A 23,126-nucleotide genomic window follows, 5' to 3' on the forward strand; every position below is an offset into this window, starting at 1 on the left:
CTGAAATGTTACAAGGTTTCCTGCTTGAGCAGGGGGTTGGACTAGAAGACCTCCAAGGTCCCTTCCAACTCTTAATTCTGTTCTGTACAGACTGAAAACCCAACCAGTCAAAACAAAAACTCACAAAATCGCCCTCAATTTATGATACGGGTAAAGGAACTTGGAAAATCCGTTTTTGAAGCTAACAACGTTGCCAATACAGCAACTCACATTCTTCAAAATATTCCCCAAAGTAAAATGAGCCATAAATCATCCTATTAAACACTAGCATATTTACCTTTATCCACTTAATATTGTAAGGTTGAATTCTTCGTGTAAAAAAGCAATCACCTTAGGGCCCAAACAACCTTTTGAATAATTATGGACACAGGCATTTTTCATCTGTTCTAAAATTCTTCACCATGTAAGCAAACTGAAGCTTATTTGAATTACAGACCAGAACCAGAAATGCTTGGCAATTTTTAAACAAGCTTGGGGTTCCTTTATCCTGGCTCAAATCCATTTAGTAAAAAGAGCAGAAATGCAGAGCTGAATTTTATGTAGTACTTATTGAGAAACCCTATTGTGGAGTAAGATTAATTACATTTATTCTGGAGTAAGCTTAATTACATTTCTAATGGACAGAAGCCCAGGAATAATTGTGAGGATTTTTCTAGAGGAAAATCAAAGATTTATCAGCCTTCCCACATTCCCAGTGATTCCCATGGAAGATTCTTCCATATCCAGGATTTAACATTTTCAGTCCCACAAAAACCCCTCCCAATATTTAAAGACTTGGTCTGAACAATAACTGTTCTGTTGCAAGCTGAGATCCAACACCCAAGAAACGCAGGAATTCAATTGAAAGGGTACATTTGGGCTGAAATTGAACAGAATCCAGGAAATTACTCTGATTAACCAATTCTGTGTAAACTACCTTCTCTAAATGTCTATGGAGATTTTTCAATCATCCAGGTCATTGTTGTCCCAAAGATGCTTTTTCCAAAAGACGACTGACTTTCTAGGTATTTTGTCTGAAAACGTTTCACTTTTCATCCAAGCAGATCCACAATGTTTTCAAAGAAAATACCACTGAAAGTCAAGTTGCCTTTTGGAAAAAGCACCTCTGGGACAACCACGACTGATTGAGAATCTCCATAGGATCTCTCTCCATAGACAAATACTTTCATTAAACAGAACTGAAGGGGAACTGTTCATTTTTCCAGGAAGCCATTTAATCAAAGATCTGTGAATCAACCTAACCAGAAATGGCCACTGGTGGAAATGTTTGTATTTCCAGAATTCAGGAAGCCCTCAAGTTACCACCACAATTGAACCCAAAAGTTATGTTGCTATGTGAAACATTTAAGGGAGTTTTGCCCCATTTTATGACCCTTCTTGCCACAGTTGTTAAGTGAATCACTGCAGTTGATAAGTTACTAACAGAGTTATTAAGTGAACCCCGGATTCCCCACGGTCTTTGCTTGTCAGAAGGTTGCAAAAGCGCATCCCTTCATCCCAGGATTCTGCTACCATCATAAATATGAGCCAGTGGCCAAGCGTGAGGATTTTGACCAAGTGACCATAGGAATGCTGGAATGGTCGTAAGTGTGAAAAACGGTCATAAGTCACTTTTTTCTGTGCCGTAACTTTGAACGGACAATAAATGAACTGTTGTAAGTCGAGGACTACTTCACTTCTCTGCAAGGACCTATATATTCCTGCACACCTCTTGTGGTGTTGCTCTACAGGAACAGTAAACAGTAACACAGAAAAATGCTCACTATTTTTAATGAACATACAGACGTGTCCAAACGTACAGGAAAATATATATTCACAAGAGTGCCATAAATACACTGTCAACAAACAGGTTTTAAACTGAGAAATGCTGCCATTGGTGCTGGTAGATAATTTAGACAATTCCACAAATACAACGTAAGTCTGTTTATGGCTAAGACTCACCAAGATGTCCAGGTGGAGAAAATGAAAAGAGGGGTGTTCTAAAAGAATTTTGAACCCCAAATACTTCTATCACCCTTCTGTCATTTTTTTTTTCAAACTAAACCCGTTTTTGGTTAAAAACAGAATTTAATTTTTTTAGGTTGCTGTTGGTCAAATTGAGCTTCAGGGTGGTCAGCGATTCCATATGCTCCCCACACCCAAAAAGCCAAGATGGTTTACATCAGACATGATGTAAAAATGAACTGGTGTGTTCGTTTTAACGGTGGTACAGAATAAGCGACAGTTTCACAATCTTGTGACGAGATTTTCAGGACACCGTTTCTTCGCTAGTCTCAGAAGAGATGCTCAAATGCTCCTAACTAATGGCTAATTGCTTCATCGACGCTGGTTGAGGCCGCTGAGATTCTTGAACTGTCAGATACAAAAACAATAAAACGTTTTTTTTAAAAAATATATAGTGGGGGAGACCATGAGAAAGTTAGAAGCTGCAAGCATGCAAAATAGGATACTGCTAAGTCATTTCGTGACAGGGATCTTCCCAAGCAGTGATTTTTAAACAGGGCTTATTGAATGTTGATCCAAGCAACACTGCTTAAAACCATCTATTTGTCAAAACTAGGTCTGGAATCCCAGTTCAAAGGGGATGCTAAGGGAGCTGCCAAACACCTGATAGTTGCTTTGGGACTGATAGTTGCTTTGGAAAACAGGAATACAATATTGGATGTCAAATATGTGCCAGTTTTCGTGCCTAAGGCGGGACTAGAACTCACCGTCTCCTGGTGACTGACCCAAAGTCACCCAGTCAGCTTTTATGCCTAAAACGGGACTATAACTCACTGTCTCCTGGTGATTAGCTCAAAATCACCCAACTGGCTTTCATCCTTAAGGTGAGACTAGAATTCACCGTCTCCTGGTGATTGACCCAGTCACCCAGCCAGCTTTCATGCCTAAGGCAGGACTAGAACTCAGTCTACTGGTTTCCAGTGATGCCTTAACCATTAGAACAAAATGCCATGCCAAGAATAAACTGCAAATAGCAAACTCCTGGACTACTTGAGCGAACTGGCTAAAGGATTTAATAAAACATTAGGATGGAATTAAAGGCCCTTCCTGCATTCTGCTATTAAGTAACCTAATCCCATTAAAGGAAGTGAACGTTTCTTCCTTTAAATCAACTGGGAAATTAATTGAGGGAAAGGGGCTTGCTTTGTATCTGTTTCTGCAAAGTTTATTCTGAGATGAAGTACATTCTGCCCAAACTACTCAGCCCTAGGAATTATGTCGGGAAAAGCCATCATTTAGGGCAGCTCACCTATCCCACCCATACCCCCTTTTAAAGTAAACCATGATACTTTGCTGCATTTTCCCATTCTGTAACAGCAGAAATATTCTTGAGGGGAAAACTGTTTCTGAGCAAAGGCTGTGGAAAATCCTGGGCCTGGAATTACTCACAGTAACAGCAGCGCCCATAAGTCCCTGAAGAAGGGCCTCTCCGGTTGCCTTAACCTAGAAGAATAAGACCACAGAGATGGAAACGACTACAACTACACGCCGGCTTTTACATTACGCCTGCCCGGTCATAAAGCAGGCCATCATGTGACCCAATGGTAGGGCCTTTATTTGCAGCGGTCATTAAGCGAATGCAGTGAGTGGTGTGGTGGCCTAGAGGTGGAGCTCTCGCCTCACAGTCAGGAGGATTTGAGTTCGATCCTAGGTAGAGGCAGATTTCTCTCTCTCGGCACACTGAGATTATATCTGCTGGAAAAAACCTCCGCATTGGTGACAGGAAGGGCATCCGGCCAGTAAACACTCAGCTCCACTCAGTTGCCCAAACTCCACCCCGCAAGGGATTATGGGGTCATTAAATGATGATTAAGCGAATGCAGTCATCGTAAAGCAAACACCATGGTCATTAAGCGAACACATCATTTGCTATTTTTGCAGAAAACCAAAAGCAGATGCTCTGCAGTCACATGACCACGAGGCACTGCAAATGGCCATCAATGCAGACCAGTTGCGGAGACCCCAAAATGTCGCCATCAGAACTTCAGAACCAAGTCGTTAAATACCTTTTGAGTCCACTGTAACTTTGAACAGTCCCTAAGCATTAGTTGTTAAGTTGAGGACTACCCATATGAAATCGATCTTAAAGGCACGGTGGGATGTGGGCAGGAAGAGGCTGTTCCAGAGAAGCAACCAAGCACCTTATCTGGTTGGAGGTATTTGAGGAAGCTTCAAGCTCTTAGCAGGATCCCCCCCACAAAATAAACATACACATACAGACACAAGTGGAGGTGAAATATAAGAGATTAATTCCGGGTCTGCTACTCTGACTTAAAAGAAGACTTGCCAGAAATCACCAAAGGACGAGTGCCATGCGAATTAGCTTGATTTAATTCAGAGGCTCAATAAAGCGTTGTGAATAGGGTGCCCCCACCTTTTTTTTTTTTTTTTTAAATGGAGTAAGACGCACATATCTTGCAATTCAAGGTGTTGGTAATCCCCTTTAAAGCCCTTCATGGCATGGGTCCAGGTTACCTAAGGAACTGGCTCATCCCACTGGGATTGGTCTGCCCCACCCACGCTGGCAGAGGTATGTTGAGGGCCCTATTGGCCAGGGAATTCCAGCTGGTGGGGTCTGTCGTCGTCCCCCCCCGGAGTGAGGTCCTCTTCAACCCTCCTGACCTTTTGGAGGAACCTAAAGACCTGGCTCTTCTAGATGGCTGGGGCTCCAAAGAAGGGTCTTCACATTGGAGGTGGCTGATAAGATTAGTAGCAGATCCCACCTCCTCCCCCTGGTCATCCTTACTCCTTCCCTCTCCATCTTTTAGCTATGACTGTGTATTGTATTTTGTATTACTGTAGCAATTTACTTATATCGTTTTATCTTTTTAATATTATAAGACAGTGGTCCCCAACCTTTTTTATGCCGCGGCCCGGTACCGGCATCAGCTGGGCGCCGCGGCCCGGTACTGGCATCAGCTGGGTCGCCATCTTGTTTGATGAAAAAGTGCTTCCGGTGAGCTCACCGGAAGCACTTTTTCATCAAAACAAGATGGCGGCGCCAGCGCTTAGTGAGCTTTTCCGGGTAGAAATGGCTTTCTACCCGGAAAAGCTCACGAAGTGCTGGCGCTCCATCTTGTTTTGATGAAAAGTGCTTCCGGTGAGCTTTCTACCCGGAAAAGCTCACCGGAAGCACTTTTTCATCAAAACAAGATGGCGGCGCCCAGCAAACCAGCAGCCCGGTAGGACTTGTTCCACGGACCGGCACCGGTCCGCGGACCAGTGGTTGGGGACCCCTGTTATAAGATGCCCGGTTACCCTGCGGTAAGATAGGAGGCCAATAAATGTGATAAGATAGATTAGACCAGGCTGTCCACTTGGCCTTGAGCCTGGCGGATCAACTCCCAGATTCCCAGCCAGCTTTGCTGGCTGGGGAATTCTGGGAGTTGAAGTCCGCCAGGCTTCAAGGGGCCAAGGTTGGACAGCCCTGGATTAGACAGACAGACAAAAGTCCTCCACGCAGCCTACACAAAAACATGTACTGCCAAAGGATGAGAGCACGGACAATGAGCCACACAAGCACGGGGAGTCCTAAAGAAGCCTCACCCTGACAGGGGGCCCCTTTCAGGCAAGGCTGAGCATGTGCCATCTTTCTGAATGGGCTGTGAATGCCAGAGGATCAAGCCACGTTTTTATAACTGACTTGCTTTTCTGTCACACACGGGCATGGAGATGTCCCTGCCCCCCACTTGATCTGGGGGACCGAAAATTTCAATCTTTTAAAAAGACCATGGCAGACCTGGGACCAAAGAGAAGCTGCAGAGTTAAGGTTGAAAAATGTCCGCAGGTAAACAGGAAATAGCACAGTTCAAGGGAGTGTGCTGCTTCTGCAGAAGGAGATGTATGTCTTAGCTTGAATTAACATTAGATAAGATTCTTTTTTTCTGTGTGCTGTTGAGTCAAGTCCAATGTCCATCGGCTACTCCACACTTGTGGCTACTCCACACTTCAGGCAGGGCAAGAAAAAAATATTAATTTTATCCACAAACTTCTAGGAGGAGGTTAAATTGCATCTGCCATGGGCAAAGAGGTGGCAATATAAATTTCATTTAATAAATAAAATAAAATAAATTACATCATCCCCTTGAAAGGAGAAAATATTCATTTCTAGCAGACCAGCAATATCCTGCACATTAGTCAAGCTGGATAATTTATTTTCCAATATCTTCTGGATTTTCTGTTTAATAGCTAATCCTGATCAGAACAACTCTGTAAGTCCTTGTCTGCAGCACTGAACGTTATCCATGTTAACTTTAAAATTGAAAAGTTGTGGGGGAAAGATACTTTATGTCTTTTTTAAAAAAGGAAATTTCTTTTTATTTATCTCTGATGAGATTAGTCTACCCCTCAAGGAAGGAAGGAAAATCTGAAACTTCTAGTAACACAGCTAAGAAGTAACATTATTGAAATTACTTCAATGTTCGATTGTTTTTTTGAGCTTATCATCTCCATAAAGGCAGCCCAAACTGTGAATGCTTTTTTCAGCCCTTTGAGATAGAACAGATCGGGAAACAGGCACAAGAACGATTAAAGCCAGAACCTTCATGGACTATAGTAACAGAATCTTGAGAGTCTGACAGTGTTTCTCTTTCCTTCCCTCTTTTAAGAGAGAGTAAATAGAAGGTGAGGCCATCTTGATTTTCTTCCTAGCTCTTTCCTGTTTTCCTGGGCTACCTTCATGTTTTCCTAATGGCTGTTGCATATTTTCATGAAGGCCACCTGCGTAATCCTTCATACACACTGAGGTTGGGGAAGGTAGACAAAACACTTCCTGGGAAGACAGGTGGAAAGCAGCAGGAACCAGCAAGCCAAAATGGAACAACTCGCCGCAGCCAGCTCGCTATGGACAACTCACCTTGGGGGCAACTTGCTGCAGGACAATTCAATCATTCAATTTAATTATTTCAAATAATTTAACAAATATTCTAACTTTTTTGTCATTCACATTTCATTTTGTCCCTCCTTTGGCATCTTTTCTTTAATAGCAGTAGCATTTGGACTTATCTATCACTTTACAGCGCTTTACAGCCCCCTCTAAGAGTCTTTCCTCCAACAATCTGGGTCCTCATTTTATTGACCTTGGAAGGGGGAAAGGCTGAGTCAACCTTGAGCTGGTGAGATTCGATCTGCCAAACTTCTGGCAACCAGCAGTCAGCAGAAGTAGCCTGCAGTAGTGCACTTGAAGCACTGCACCACCACGACGCTCATCTTAATGATTCTATTCCACTATTACTTCTATATTAATGTAACTCTCGTCCCGCAGAAGTTGTCCCGTGGCAGGTTGTTGTAGACCCCTACCAAGCTGCTAACTCAAAGCAGGAGGTGGGGACAGGGTGTGAAGTCCCAGGGGATATTTGGGAAAAGAGGTCTGAACCACACAGCACTCCGCTCTCTGATTTCAGCACGTCTATCACAATATATACTGGTCAGAGGGAGAGAAATGGTAGCTCTACATAGCAGATGCTACACAATTATTGTATGCCTTTGCATAACCCCTGCTCCGTTATGGGATCGTGCCCCCCAAGCCATGTGTTGTAATGACCCAAAGGAGGACAGGGTTCAACCTCCCCTCACCCCCATGTTACGAGCAGGAAGTCTTTTGGGAATATACAGGGATTTTCATATGAGAGCTCCAAACCGGAGGGAAATGTGCTCTTTAATAGGCACCAGAAAATGGAAACTTGAAGAAAACTGCTTCAAAGATGTGCAGTAATAAGAGGAATGTGATATTTTTTAAGTGCTTGTGCCAGAAACCTTTGGGTAAAAAGAATACTAAAAATAAACTATGTGCTTGATTAAAAATTACCTGGTTTATTGCAGCTTTTCCCTACAAATAGGCTGGAATTTCAGCTCCCAAAATTTCCAGCCAGCCTTTGGAGGACACCAAGTCGGAAAACAAAATGACATTAGGTTACTTTTGTGACTTTGGAGGATGGAGGGGTGGGGGGGAAGAGAGCTTGATCATCTCATTGGAAAACCTGCATGGCACAAGGGTCAGCTGGTCATAAATTCATAATTACGACTCACCTGCTTAGCTGTGTGGCCCACGTTCATTGCGTCACCAACTCTGTTGTATAGGAAGGACCAAGTATCCTCAAAATCCGGGGAGGAATCCTGAATCATCACCAGTTCTGTGGTGTTATAAATTCCAGCTAGTATTACTCGGCGAGTGTACCAATTTATCTGCAAGGCCGAGAATTAAGAGACTTAGAAAATTTATTCCAATAACAAGGTTTTTGCAAACTGCATTGATATGAAACTCCTACCCATGTTTTTAATCACAATTGGAATGTCATATGTCTATTCTATAAAAACATCCTGAATCATGAAAATTGAGTTCTACAAACCTGGGGAGGAAAAAAAAAATCTAAAAAAAACCCCCCAATTAATATGGAAATGTTATTTTTATGTTGCATGGTGTAATGTTGCTCCTGTTAAGTCATTGAAAGAAACAAATCTACAGAAGCACTGAAATACTATCCTGAAATGGAGCTTGCTGAATTTCCAAATAAAAAACATTTAGTTCAGGGGTGTCCAACCTTGGCAACTTTAAGACTTGTGGACTTCTGGGAGTTGAAGTCCGCCAGGCTTCAAGGGGCCAAGGTTGGACAGCCCTGGATTAGACAGACAGACAAAAGTCCTCCACGCAGCCTCCACGCAGCAAAGCTGGCTGAGGAATTCTGGGAGTTGAAGTCCACAAGTCTTAAAGTTGCCAAGGTTGGACACCCCTGATTTAGTTCCTGGATGTGTCCCAGATGATTTTGACTGGTCTGGAGAAAAGACCAGACGGTGGCTTTCATTTGAGCTGAACAACAAGCTGGCCCTAATCTTTGTATCTAGCAACGAACACATCATTGCAAGGTCTGGTCAGATAATTTTGGTTCTCATCAGTTAAGAAATACAGTCTAGAAAATCTTATGGAAAAATACAAGCCTGAAAGAATGCACAGGAGGGTAAGACTTTACTGTTAAGAGGCTATAACTCTATAATCACTTATATATGAAATGCAACACAATTAACCCAATACTCTCAATACAATACAAATAATGGTTCAAAACTAACAAAAGAGAGAAGCAACCTGTAATCAAGAAGAAACTTCTTAACAGGGAGGACAATTAACCTGTGGAATAGCTTGCCTTCAGACCCACTAGAAAAAGCATCAAAATTGATAGAAAAGATAGAGACATATGGAAAGGTGGCTGGTTTGAAAATAAATAAAGATAAGACAAAGATCTTGACAAAGAATATGCTATCAAGACAAAAGGAAGAACTGGCAGACCTATTGAAAATTCAGGTTACGAATAAGATCAAGTACTTGGGGATATACTTGACAGCAAGATGCAGTACACTAAAAGAGAATAACTATATCAAACTTAAGCAGCAGATAGCGCTAGATTTGGCGAAAAGGGAAAATTTACAACTGTCACTAATAGGGAGAATATCAACAATCAAGATGAATATATTACCCAGAATTTTATATTTGTTTCAAACAATTCCAATTTGGCTTGGAAAAGACTACTTTGAAGATTTAAATAAAATTGTGTTGAAATATATATGGCAAGGTAAGAAAGCGAGAATAAAGTTAAAACTTTTGCAAGATGCTAGAATAAGAGGAGGATTTGGTTTGCCTAATTGGGAGTTGTATTACCAAGCTACAAATTTGATGTGGGTTAAGGAATGGATAACATTAAGAAATACTAGATTGTTGACAAAAAGAGAAAAGAAATTGTGGGCACTCCATCACTGGAGGCTTTGAAGAAGAGACTGGACAGTCACTTGTCTGAAATAGTATAGTTTCTCCTGCTCGAGCAGGGGGCTGGACTAGAAGACCTCCAAAGTCCCTTCCAGATCTATTCCATTCTGTCACAGCGCTTACAACCACATTAGTGCACTGCCCCTATATTATAGCACTGAACATAAAAATGTTCCCTGAAGCGGAATAGAAGCTTTGCCAGAAAAGCTACTGCAAAGTTATCTGTGGCAAATAGACATAATGAGCCATATCCAGAATTTCCTTCAAGTCAACAGAAACTTAACCATAACTAAGAAAAATCTACATATACATATAAAGACTCACAATAAGGAATAGGTGGCTTCAGTGATGCCAGATGCATTTGTGGCCGTGGCTATGCACGTTGTGGTTGCATTACTTCAAAGCACAGATCTAATGGTATTATATTCATGCTATCACTGTAGATTCTCTACCCTGGAGACCTTTGAATTGCATCTTTGGGAGAAAGGCTACAAGCTACATTCATTGAAGCAGAAGGGAGAGGATGGCTAAAGCTTTTAACGCTTCTTATTTTTACTGTTTTAACATTTAAATTCTTTTTTGTTATTGTTTTACCGTGATGTCAGCTACCCAGAGTCGCTCAACAGTTGAGATGGGCACTGGGCAGCATATAAATTTAATAAATAAAGGAAATAAAAGCAGGCATCCTATCAGCAATTTCTTCCTGCTTGGGAGGCAGTGTTATTTTACAAGTCACCCAGTTTCCTCAGCCACCACAGAATTAAGAACAGCTCTCTTTAAAGCTTGAGTTCAAAGAAAGCTGTTAACTTTTGACTTGGAAAAAGTGCAGAGAAGAGCAACTAAGATGGTTAAGGGCCTGGAGACTAAAACTTATGAAGAACGGTTGCAGGATTTGGGTTTGGCTAGTCTAGAGGAAAGAAGGACTGAGGGGGACATGATAGCGGTATTCCAGTATTTGAGGGGCTGCTACAAAGAGGAGGGGGTTAAGTTGTTTACCAAAACACCAGAAGACAAGACAAGAAACAATGGATGAAAACCAATCACGGATTGAAGTAACTTGGAATTAAGGAGAAACTTCCTAACAATGAGAACCATTAACCAATGGAACAGCTTGCCTTCATCAATGGAGGTTTTTAAGAAGAGACTGGACAGCCACTTGTCCAAAATGGTATAGGGTCTCCTGCTTGAGCAGAGGGTTGGACTAGAAGACCTCCAAGGTCCCTTCCAGCTCTATTCTGAATTGAATTGAACTGACAGAGACAGGTAACTTGGAAGAAAGTCTGTAGTTTCCAAGCAGACTTTCACTTTCCATTCCATGCTATCCAGTGTGGAAAAGGGCATTCATTTTCAGTTCTATAAATGTTGCATCTTGTGCTGCCCCAAAGCACTGCACTGATAAATTAGAAACAGCAAAAAAAAAGTCCGTCTGTCCTCAATTTCCAAGATAGCAGAAGGGGAAAAAACGTAAGGCAGACTCTCTTGTGGAAGCTAAATTTCTTAAAAGCTTCACTACAACTGGCATACTCTCAGAAAAAAAACTTTAGTTTCCTGGTGTGATCTCTATCTTTTATTTGGCTTTCTGGTTTATTCCTTTAATTTGCCCGTGTGCCATTTATTTGTTACTGCAGTAGCTGCTGTTTTATTCTTGCACAGGTTTATTAAAACCATTTATTAAAAGGACATGCTAAGCTCTTCTTATCTCTTTCTTCTCTTCATAATAGGTCAAGTAGTTCATTAATTGCTTTAATTAAGAAGTAATTTACTTTGTTTTCATTTCCAGCCCCAAAAAATTCCAATGGCTCTCATCATTAAGAACGGAATATTTTAGGTAACTGCTTTAAAAAGTTTTCAAACAGAATCTTTTCTTTTCTTCCACCTTGGATGGAGGGAACCAGAAGAGCAAAATGATGTTTCAACGGGGCAAATGTACCCCTAAGATCTGGGTACCCCTAAGATAAAGACCCCACCCCACCCCTTATTGGCTGACTTCTACCAAAAGAGACCAATTCCAAGATGAAAATTTGAATGTGGCACGGATTTATTCATTGGCAGAATTAAACCAGTTCTAAAAGTGTTATCTGTTTCAATCGGATGATTTAAAGTTTGGCAGCCTTCATGGTTTTTGTAAGGTTGCATTACATCACACTTTAGATGTCTTCAAGAAAGAAATGGTGATTCATAAATATTAGAAAGACAGGCAAAAAAAAGGAACGTGGCCATATCCGGTATACCGTTACGGTACTGCCTGTTCTGTAGTACAGAACAGAAAATGGCTGATTTCAATTTATAAAACAAAATTCATCGTCTAATCCAGAACCAGGGCAGCCTTGATATAGGCTTACAACCACAATTGAGCCCAAAATTTATGTTCTGAAGCAAGGCAGTTGTTAAGTGAGTTTCGCCCCATTTTACGACCTTTCTTGCCACCGTTAAGTGAATCAGGCTTCCAACTGACTGTGCTGGTCAGAGGGGACCAGCAATTGTTGTTAAGTGTGAAAAACAATCATGTCACTTTTTCCAGTGCTGTTGTAACTTTGAATGGTCACTTAATGAATTGTCTTAAATCAAGGACTATCTGTACAAGTGATCCCCAAGCCACTCTTAACGGATTAACAGATGTCCCTTTGCTCTCGCCTTTTGCTCATGAACCCAACCCTTTTCTCTTTAGAAACGAAGCACGAGTGTGGCATACAACATCTCACTTAATTACGTGTTTCCTGGAGAACAGGTTTGGCAGGGCAATTAGAAACACTGACTACTCTGACCCACATGAAGCCTGAACGTGTTTTCTCCCTGCAGTCCACAGCAGCTTGAACCCAGCAGAGGGGAGAGGAAACTTTTCTGCAGCCCTGAATGAAGTCACACCACTCCCGCTAATCTCCCACACTGCTTCCGTTTCTGCTGGGCATAATTTTAAGGCGCCGTGCGCCAGGAGCTCAGCAACTGCACCTGGAACAGGTGGACAGGTTTATCTTTTTTAAACCAGTGTGTCTCAAAACTTAACAACTTCAAGATTTGTGGACTTCAACTTCCAGAATCCCCAGAAATCTACAGATATTAAAAGTTGCAAAAATTGAGAAACGCCACTGTAAGCCAGGGGTGGGCAATTATGGTGACTTTGTGACCTGTGGACTTCAACTCCCAGAATTCCTTAGCCTGGGGAATTCTGGAAGGAAGTCCACAAGTCTTAAAGTTGCCAAGTTTGGAGATCCCTGCCCTAAGCCATGGTGTCAGGCCCCTGTCAGAGTCTGAATCCGAATTGGCTCAGTTGGCTGTGGAAGAAACTGGGGAAGGGCAAAGTCCAGCTGGGCAGAGCAGGGAAGAGATAGAACAAGGGAGAGGGAGTTCAGAGGAAGACCCAGGCCCACCCCTCCTTCATCCTAGGGCACACAGGGAGGAATGGAGAAGGGAGCAACCTGGGTTGCATGGCTTACTGGGAGAAAAGGGCCCTGATTCCCTTCATTAGCCACACCTGGGAATGAGAGTTTAAAAGAAATGCATGCTGAGTGCAGCACCTGCTGGGAGCAAATGTGAGTTTATCTTGTGTTGATTTTGGTTATCTGTGTTCCTGGCATCCTTCCAACCGTGTTGACTTACGGCCGTTCCTTCACATCTGGAATTCCTGCTCCTGGCCTGCCGGACTAATTACCTCATTTTGCTTTGATTGGACTTATAGTTACAGTTTTTGTTGACCATGTTTTGGACTTGATTCTCTGCAGCCAAAGGCTGTTCCTGGGAGTTTTTTTCTCCAGCCAGAAAATAACCAGGACATTGGGGGCAAAGTTAGACTCCTACTGATTATCTGTGTTGCCTTTGTGCCACGCCCCAGGTCATCACTCATGGTTTATGTCACAATGTATCGATATACATATTATATTAAGCCAAAGCTATGGGGCTGTAGCCCAACATGTGAATTTCAGCGAATGTATGTCCTTATGCCCACCTCCTTTGAATCTTGAACTTCACATATTTTTCTCAAAGGTAGCCCCAAACGCTTGCCCTGAAAAGCAGCGTATTTCAAACCTCCCCAGGCCCTTTCTAAATCCCAAATCCCAACCCCCTCCTCAGACTTACATCGGTGGACTGATCTCCCGCATAGTGCCAGATGTCATCCACCATGGTAGTAAGCAGGTTGAAGCTGGATGGAATATTGTGCGGCAACAGCAACACGCTCATGGCCTGAGGGAAACCAGAGAAAGGGGTTAAGCAAAGAGGACCATTTTTACCCTCCAATGCTCCAGGTGTTTTAATCTTCTAAGTATTATGGGAGACTTTGTGGGAAAGGAATGAACAAAGATACCAAAAATGATATCCAAATAAGATAAATTAGGACAGGGAGAGGGAAGGTCTTCCTTTATTCTACAGCAGGGGTCTCCAAACTTCTCAATTTTCAGCTTTGTAGACTCCAACTCCCAGAATTCCCCAGCCAGCATTCTGGGAATTGAAATCCACCAGCCTTAAAGTTGCCAAGTTTGGAGACTCCTGTTTCTGGAGCTTGAATGCTGAGGGTCTTTTACTCTCAGCCCAACGAGCTTAAGCAGAAAAAGTCAGTGGGCCTTTTCCTAGGTTCAAATTGGGTTAGGGTCTAAGTGAAAAGAAGGACTAGGAGTGACATGAGAGCAATCTTCTGATATTTGAGGGGCTGCCACAAAAAACAGTGGGGTCAACCTATTTTCCAAGGCACCAGAAGGCAAATTTCCTGTCAGTGAGAAAAGTTAACCTGTAGAAGGGCTTGCCTGCAGAAGTGGTGGATGCTCTACACTGGAGATTTTTAAGAAGAGATTGGACAGCTATTTGTGTGGAATATTATAGGGGTTTTCTGCTTGAGCAGGGAGTTGGACTAGACCTCCAAGGCCCCTTCCAACCCTGTGTTTCCATTATTCTGATTCCTGGGGCCATCTAATAAATTTGATCTGATGGCAAGTGAATGTTTTTTTTATGATTCATGAATGAGATCCTAGCCCCTTGTACAGAAATGTAAGACCTCAGATATAGTTATCCATTTTCCTATCCTTCACTACAACAAAGAGTCTCCTCCCTTGAGGAGATGGGCAGTCCCAAAATGTGAAAAATTAATTAGTAAAATTTTGTTTCCTTGAATTTATAAACCACCCAACTCCAAAGACTTCCAGCTGGAGGCTCTCGGACTAGCCTCTCTCTGTAAAGCAGGGCTGGGCTGAGAGAATGATTGGCCTAAGGGCCCCAAAATGCTTCTTGATCTAAAGGGGGACTGAAACCAGGGTCTCCCTATTCCCAGGGCAACCCCTTCACTGCTACCCTGCCCTGGTTCTGGCATCCAGGGAGCTTCCGTGGTTGAGGGGAGACTAGAACCTGGATCTTTCTGCTCCTAGTTCAGCACTGTTGCTACCATATTCTGTGAGAAAAGGGACAGGACCAAACTCCCCCAGATAACTCCTATGGCTGAGGGTAGATTTGATTTCAGTTTCCCAGCTCCTGTTTTAGCAACTGCCATTACACCATTATACCGTTTTCCTACCTGTCTATCTATCTATCATCTCTATCTATCATCTCTATCTATCTATCTATCTATCTATCTATCTATCTATCTATCTATCTATCTATCTATCTATCTATCTTACAATCCTTGGTTGTATAATCAGAAGCATAGAATCAAAATCATGTGAAGTATTAGCACTGCTTTATATAGGCTTAGTAAAACCACACCTAGAATACTGCATCCAGTTTTGGTCACCAAATTACAAAAAAGATGTTGAGACTTTGGAAAAAGTGCAGAGAAAAGCAACTAGGATGATTAAAGGCCTAGAGCAGTGATGGCTAACCTATGACACGCGTGTCACTCGTGACACGCCGAGGCACTTTGACTGACACGCCTGTTGGTGTGGGGAAAACCTGCACATTTAGAGGCTGCCTGTGCTCTGCTCCAATCCCTGCTCCCTGCTTGTTGCGTGGAGGCGTGGTGTCACCGCTGCCGCAAGATCTTTGCAGCAGAGAACCAGTTTTAACCGCCATAAACTGAGGTTTGTCAGTTTCATTACCTCAGGAACGCTACAGGAGGAAAGGAGATCCACGAGGTTCACAGTCCTGTAAGGTGGCCTTCCGATCCCCACATCCTGCACCTGCAGCCCTGAGACCAGGGAGACGAGTTTCACAGCCCTGTGTGATCACCCCAGCCCAGTCCGTCATAAACCAAATTATTGATATTTCTTGAAGTGACACACGACCCGAGGAAGGCTACACTTTTTCCTGATTTTCAACACACTAGGCTGAAAAGGTTAGCCATCACTGGCCTAGAGACTAAAACATATAAAAAACAATTGAAGAATTTGGGTTTGACTAGTCTAGAGAAAAGGACTGGGGGAACATGATAGCAGTATTCTAGTATTTGAGAGGCTAGTACAAAGAGGAGGGGGTCAATTTATTTTCCAAAGCATCCGAAGGAAAGACAAGAAAGAATGGGTGGAAACTAATCAAGGAGAGAAGCAACCTGAAATTAAGGAGAAACTTCCTAACAGGGAGGACAATTAACCAGTGGAACAACTTGTCTCCAGAAATTGTGGCTGCTCCATCACTGGAGGTTTTTAACAAGAGACTGGAAAAGTAACTTGTCTGAAATGGTAGAAGTTCTCCTGCTTGAGCAGGGGGCTGGACTAGAAGACCTCCAAGGTCCCTTTCAGCTCTATTCTTATTCTGATTCCTATCTATCTATCTATCTATCTATCTATCTATCTATCTATCTATCTATCATCTATCTATTTATCATCTATCTATCTATCTACCTACCTACCTACCTACCTACCTATCTCCATCCATCCATCCATCCATCATCTGTCTACATCTATCATTTACATCTTACCTATCTATTCAGCCATCTACATACACAAACCATATGAGTGTGGCATGTATCAACACACAAACACAATCTTTTTTTAACTTGATGAATGTCACTACATTCCTCAGGGCCCAAAAGTCTTTTAAAATTTGTTTCAGAAAGTCATAAAGATCCAATCACAAAAAAAAAAAAGAGCCAGCAAGGAACAAAACTGGGGCACTGCTGACTGTCTTCCCTCTCCACACAAAAGCACCACTTCAGGAATCCATCCAAGCAAGAAAAGAAGATCAGTTCGGACTTGGGGTTGGGAGTTCATTCGCACATGAGGGGAGACAAAAGAAACAATTTCTCTCTGCTGCACCTCCCAAGTAGATCGCTAAACAGAGAAGCATTCAACCATCAACATGCTCTGCTCTAAATGCACTGAGATAAGCTAGGAACATTGCAAGAAACACCAAGAAAAGCAGTTTAGTTTTATACCTGAGGCCATTTTTCAATATATGGAATGAGCATTCTCAGCCTCGCTTCTAAAGCATCCTTTATAAACTGGTCTGTCTTCTTCTTCCTTTCAAAAGAGAATAATTATTTAGTGCAATTCGCTCTTGCCTCTCTCTCTCTTGCTCAAGGTCTGTACTCAAGATGCCAAGGCAGGTTACCTGCCGAAGCACAATTCTGGAATAACCTTCCTGTGCTCAGTGCAGCGACCATCCCACACACTGCTGGTTTAGCAGGCTAACGCAGCACCGCCCCATCCCTTGCTCTGCCTGGGACTTACTCCAGCTGGCCAAGTTGTACCAGCTTGTGCTGTTCCTCAAGAAGTTCGGTGAGTTTGGAGTTACTCTGGGACACAAAGTGGAGAATCAGTTCGCTGCCGTCATTGTGAAAGAGCCCTGCTGCAGCAACAGAGAGACCTACGGACTGAAGAGAAGAGAAAAGTCGAGCTGAACAATTCCCACCCAGAAATAAATTTCTGCGACTTTAAACAGGCAGGGATCACAAATGAAGCAGCACTGATTTGGCATGTTATCTTTGGGGGAGCTTATTTATTTTAGCACAGGGCATTTCATACATGGACTAGAAATATATACGGTCATTTCATTTAGATTAGTAGAACCCAATAAAACCAATGTTAAAAAGATCTATGTTTAAATATCAACGTTTAGGGTAGGGGTCTCCAACCTTGGCAACTTTAAGATTTGTGGACATCAACTCCCAGAATTCCTCAACTTTAAGACTGGTGGACTTTAACTCCCAGAATTCCTCAACTTTAAGACTGGTGGACTTTAACTCCCAGAATTCCTCAACTTTAAGATTTGTGGACATCAACTCCCAGAATTCCTCAACTTTAAGACTGCTGGACTTTAACTCCCAGAATTCCTCAACTTTAAGATTTGTGGACTTCAGCTCTCAGAATTCCTCAACTTTAAGACTGGTGGACTTCAGCTCCCAGAATCTGGGAATTGAAGTTCACAAGTCTTAAAAGTTGCCAAGGCTGGAGACCCCTGGCCTAGGCCATCTAATAATTGAAGCACAGCATCACTTATATTTTTTTAAAAAATCAGATAAATGGTCTCCACTTACAACTGGTCATGATGTGATCTACAGTTTGGTGTGGGACCCAGCAGTCCCACTGAGGGGAGGACACTATTCTCCATTTATACACTAGAAAGTCCCAGTAGGCACCCTGTGAGGTGCAAATCCTATTTAGGAACATCCATGGCTGATGTGGTACACTGGTACAGGTAATCCTCAACTTATAACCACAACTGAGCCCCGAATTTATAGTTCTAAGTGAGGAATTTGTCAAGTGAGTTTTGCCCCATTTTACAACTTTTCTCACTACATTTGTTAAGTGAATCACTGCAGTTGTTAAGTTAGTAACCCGGTTTTTAAGTGAATCTGAATTCCCCGTTGACTTTGCTTTCCAGAAGGTCGCAAAAGGAGATCAGATGAGCTTGGGACACATCAACGGTCATAAACATGAACCAGTTGCCAAGCATCTGAATTTTGATCACATGATTATGGGGATGCTGCAAAGATTGCAACTATGAAAACTGGTCCCAAGTCACATTTTTCACTGCCGCTGTAACTTTGAACAGTCACTAAACAAACTGTTTTAAGTCAAGGACTACCTATCCTTGCAATGATCAAGTTGACAGGGTTCTCTCAGAAGGATTAAAATAATGTACGCGGAGCCTTCAGGACAGAATGGATAAAGCTTTGTGGGGATGCGCCCTCCCTTTCCAGCTGCATTAGTGTCTCTCTTGACCCACCGAGCAACTTTAACCCAGGTCCTCGGTAATCTTCATGTTATAAAAATAGGAAATTCTGTTTTGTATTGTAAAACTACAAGGAAATACAAATAGTTGACTTACAACAGTTCATTTAGTGACTTGTGACCATTTTTCACTTACAACTGTTTGCAGCATCCTCATGGCCACGAGATCAAAATTCAGACGCTTGGCTACTGGCTCATATTTATGACCGTTGCTGTATCCCAAGGTCAGGCGATCTCCTTTTGCGACCTTCTGACAAGCAAAGTCAATCTGACCAGCCAGATTCACTTAACAAGCAGGTTACTTACTACCTTATCAACTGCAGCAATTCACTTAACTGTGGCTAGAAATGATGTAAAATGGGGCAAAACTCACTTAACTGTCTCACTTAGCAACATACCTTTTGGGCTCAATTATGGTTGTAAATTGAGAACTACCTGTAGAACCTATTTTGCAAAAAAACAGCAAGCAAAATGTCCTAAAATGGGGGGCATACTGAGAGGCGAGTCTCAGAAATTTCCTGCACATCAATCCTCTTAACAAGGAGTTAAAATTTTTAATTCTGAATAGAATTCAAAGTTCTTCAGCAGAAAATTCTCAAAGAACCGCAACAGTAATAACGTGAATTTGGAACTCAGTTAAGCTAAAACATCAGTCCCTCTGGGTCTCAACATGCTGCTTCCCTTGATACAAACCTTAGCTCCTTCTGCAATTGCATCCATTGTCCAGCCATAAATGGGCACAAATTTCAGAGCTGCTGTCAGGATCCGATTCTGTATCTGCTCCTCGCTCTCATAGCCCTCCGATTCTTCACCCCCCTGATCTGTGTAACTAGGGGTAAAAACATAGGAAGGCATGTCTTACAAGCACTTTCAAACTCTAGAAGTCCAAAGCTTTTATTATTTTTGCTAATTATAACTGATGCCATCATGAAACCGGGCATGCCTTCGTTTGATAAATGGTTAAGACATAGTTTGTTTAGACATGGTATTTTTGGCTACAACATTATTGGCAGCTTTGATTAAAAAAATAGTTAAGACATATATCAAATAAGCTACATTATGACTTAGCATTTCTGTAAATCTAGTAAGCATTTATCTATCCATGTTTACAAGCACATGAATATGACACCCAATCATTCTAGAGGTGCCTGCCTGGTTCACAAAATCGCTCAGTTGTCAATTTGAATGCTGCTTTGCCACATCCTCAGAGTAAGAGAAGCATGCCAGCTACTAAATTACTCACTAAAATGTGTTTATTCCAAAAGCAAAGAATTGCTACTTTGAGGAAAGAAGAAAGCTCAAAGAAGAGAATGGTAGTGGCACAGGGTTAGAACGCAGTACTGCAGGCTACTTCTGCTGACTGCTGGCTGACTGCAATTTGGCGGTTTGAATCTCACCAGGCTCAAGGTTGACTCAGCCTTCCGTCCTTCCAAGGTTGGAAAAACGAGGACCCAGATTGTTGGGGGGGGTGTAATAGGTTGACCCTGTAAACTGCTTAGAGAGGGCTGTAAAGCACTGTGAAGTGGTATATAAGTCTAAGTGGTATTGCTATTGCTACCATATACTCCAGAGGAAGGGAGGGAGGGAGGGAGGGAGGGAGGGAAGGAAGGAAGGAAGGAAGGAAGGAAGGAAGGAAGGAAGGAAGGAAGGAAGGAAGGAAGGAAGGAAGGAAGGAAGGAAGGAAGGAAGGAAGGAAGGATGAGAATCCATGGTGGTGCAGTAGTTAGAATACTGTATTGCAGACTAATTCTGCCCACTGTTAGGAGTTCGATCCTGACTGGCTCAAGATTGACTCAGCCTTCCGTCCTTCCGAGGTGGGTAAAATGAGGACCCAGATTGTTGGGGGCAAGAGGCTGACCCTGTAAACCACTTAGAGAGGGCTGTAAAGCACTGTGAAGCTATATATAAGTCGAAGTGGTATTGCTATTGCTCAGTCATTTTGGCCAGACATTATGCAAATTACCTGGGGTGTGAGCCTGGATGCTTTTCATCCACAGGTGAAGATGCTGAATACTGTTGACTGGGAGGTGGGAAGGGTGGTTGTTTCTGTTCTTCTGAAGCTCTCTGCAGTGCCACTGCAGGATGGAAGGCCCGCTGAGATTTATATAACTGGCTTCGAAAAACTGAAAACAGAAATTAGTTGAGTAACGCACAAACGTAATGACTCTTTTTTACAATGTGAAGGCCCCCTTTCAGAATTCCAAAGCCAAAGCCTACAACAGGCCTATGCACAAAATCACACTGCCTAAGGGTAAGACATATATATACCCTTAACGAAATATGTCACTGGTACACCAGACAAATATTGCCTAAAAATCCAAGTCTTCGTTCATAACATGCCAAAGAAAATTATCTAATAAAGGCTACTTCCAGTAATGACTTACAAATGAGGCCAGCAATCGTCTACAAAGCCCTAGTCCCATTAAAATATTTTCTCCTTGACTCTTGATTATGTGCCATCAAGTCACCATCACCTCCTCATGAGCAATCTCCAAGGTGATCAGTCTCCAACCCAATCTTTCAACAGTGCACATACTGTTCCTATAATTGAATCCATCTACCTTGTTTCTCCTCTCCCTTGTCCCTCATCCCGCCTTTCTCCATATTATATACTTTTTCAAGTATAATGTGTTTGAAAAATTTGAGCCTGGTCATGTGTGCCTCAATGCTTGTTTAATTATCCATTTAATTGTTTGCTTTCTTGGCTGTTCATTGAATTCTGTTTTCTCCAACATCGAAGTTCAAATACATCAATATTCTTCCTCTCCTTCTTCCTCTAAGTCCAACTTACTTTATAGTCTCACCAGGCGACACACTTCTGATCTCAAGCATCCTGCCACCTGAATATCTTTTGCAAGATATTCTTGGCTGGTCTACCAAATGCTGTTTTTCCCCTCTTCCATTCAATGATGTCTGGTTCTTGAAGACTGCCTAAACAGATCCCCACAGGTTTCTTGGCAAGATTTCAGAAGTGGTTGGCCAGAAATTGGGAGTCTGTGAGTTCTAGTCTTGCCTTAGGCACAAAGCCAGCTGGGTGCCTTTGGACCAGTCACACACACACACACACTCTCTCTCTCTCTCTCTCTCTCTGCTCTAGGAAAGAGACAATGGCACTGAAAACCTTGCCAACAAAACTACAGACTTGTCCAGGAGTCACAAATGAACTTGGAAATGAGAGAGACAGAGAGAGGAGAGAGAGAGAGAGAGATCACTAATCTTTTGAAGCTATTTGGATTGTCTTCAGGGGTATTTTGTTCGTTTGGGTTTTTTTTTGCACCTGTAATGTTATTTATGACCATGTTGTTTTATTGAATGGTTATGCTTATTAGCTTTAACCCCGTGGCCATTCTGAAAATCTGTAAGCTTCTTTAGAGACGAGGCGACCGAAGCCTAATAGGATCAATGAATGAATGGATGGATGGAAAAAGAAAGCCTTGGTCACAGGCTGCCATTTTACATTTTCTCAACTGCTTCCAAATTCAGGAGCGAAAAAGTGCAAGAAAATCGGGCCACCCAACCCAGACTTTGCTCCAGGCAGAGAAGCTCCTTCCGTAGGCAAGAAAACTGCAGGATTTGAAGAGAAGATCTGGAAACAGAGCACGACTTCTAAATCCAGCATCTCTTAACAGGCTGCTGGCTGGGACTTATGGGTATTGTAGTCCAGGCTGTCAAAGAGGAGCAGGGTTCGAGAGCGCCTTGATTACAATGGGGACGGCTCAGTCCAGCCTAACGCGCAGGCGCAGTGAGGGGGGAGTGCACCGGGGAACTATGGGGATAATGGGCCCTGCAGTCGCCTCGGCCGTGGAAGATAGAGGGGTGTAGTCCCTCTCGCCCCGCCCCTGATTCTTTCAAGAGAGCATCCTAGGTTGATGTATGCAAATAAGCCGGGCTGAAGGGCCTCCCTCGCCCTTCACCTCACCTTCCCTTCCTCCCGCCTGAATGGCGGGGCGCTCGGTCCCGCCTATCCCGGAGCGGGGGAAGCCGAGGGCCTCCTTCTCCCCCCCACAATCCCGGCCCGAGCTCCGCTTTCCCCCCCCCGCCACCCCCCCAGCACCTCACCCGCCGGGCAGCGCAGCAGCCCCCGGGCCGACCGCCTCAGCCCCGCCGCAGCCGCCGCCATCTTTGAGTCGGGCGACGAGTGTGCGGGCCAAGGAGGCGGGGCGAACCGCCGCGAGCGCCATCTATGAAGCGGGGCGGGGCCGACTGGCGCAGGGGAGGGATGAGGGAGCGCGGCGCCACTGACGTAAAGCCCTCCCGGCTTCCCCCGCGTGCGGACTCCA

The 23,126-nt window shown here is 43.1% G+C and overlaps 1 protein-coding gene across 3 annotated transcripts; it reads right to left on the minus strand.

Annotated features, from left to right (window-relative positions):
- Positions 1-1,754: 1,754 nt before the first annotated feature.
- Positions 1,755-22,986, minus strand: COQ9 (coenzyme Q9). Of its 3 annotated transcripts, XR_015750654.1 has the most exons (10): positions 22,906-22,986; positions 20,810-20,969; positions 19,540-19,675; positions 17,344-17,486; positions 17,049-17,133; positions 13,832-13,936; positions 8,032-8,187; positions 7,811-7,875; positions 3,394-3,447; positions 1,755-2,352 (listed from the first exon to the last, which is right to left on the minus strand). XR_015750654.1 is itself a non-coding variant. In XM_026680133.2 (9 exons), the coding sequence occupies exons 1-9, from the start codon at positions 22,964-22,966 to the stop codon at positions 2,317-2,319; spliced, it is 936 nt and encodes a 311-aa protein (XP_026535918.1). In that variant the 5' UTR covers positions 22,967-22,986; the 3' UTR covers positions 1,755-2,316. The 3 variants fall into 3 exon arrangements, 2 of the variants coding, with proteins under 2 accessions (XP_026535918.1, XP_087827879.1); XM_026680133.2 differs by lacking the exon at positions 7,811-7,875; XM_087971753.1 differs by lacking the exons at positions 3,394-3,447; positions 7,811-7,875.
- Between the last annotated feature and the right edge of the window lie 140 nt (positions 22,987-23,126).

This window comes from Notechis scutatus, chromosome 9, assembly GCF_049901735.1.
Source record: "Notechis scutatus isolate UNSWTSFEM ecotype Mainland chromosome 9, rNotScu1.2, whole genome shotgun sequence".
NCBI classification, from domain to species: domain Eukaryota; kingdom Metazoa; phylum Chordata; class Lepidosauria; order Squamata; family Elapidae; genus Notechis; species Notechis scutatus.

Excerpts from the sequence above, each read along its gene's own strand:
- COQ9 (XM_026680133.2), bottom strand. The coding sequence starts at position 22,966 with ATGGCGGCGGCTGCGGCGGGGCTGAGGCGGTCGGCCCGGGGGCTGCTG. Across the intron at positions 20,970-22,905 it reads GCTGCTGCGCTGCCCGGCGG|TTTTTCGAAGCCAGTTATAT; the intron begins GTGAGGTGCTGG and ends TTCTGTTTTCAG. Across the intron at positions 19,676-20,809 it reads CATCCAGGCTCACACCCCAG|TTACACAGATCAGGGGGGTG; the intron begins GTAATTTGCATA and ends TTTTACCCCTAG.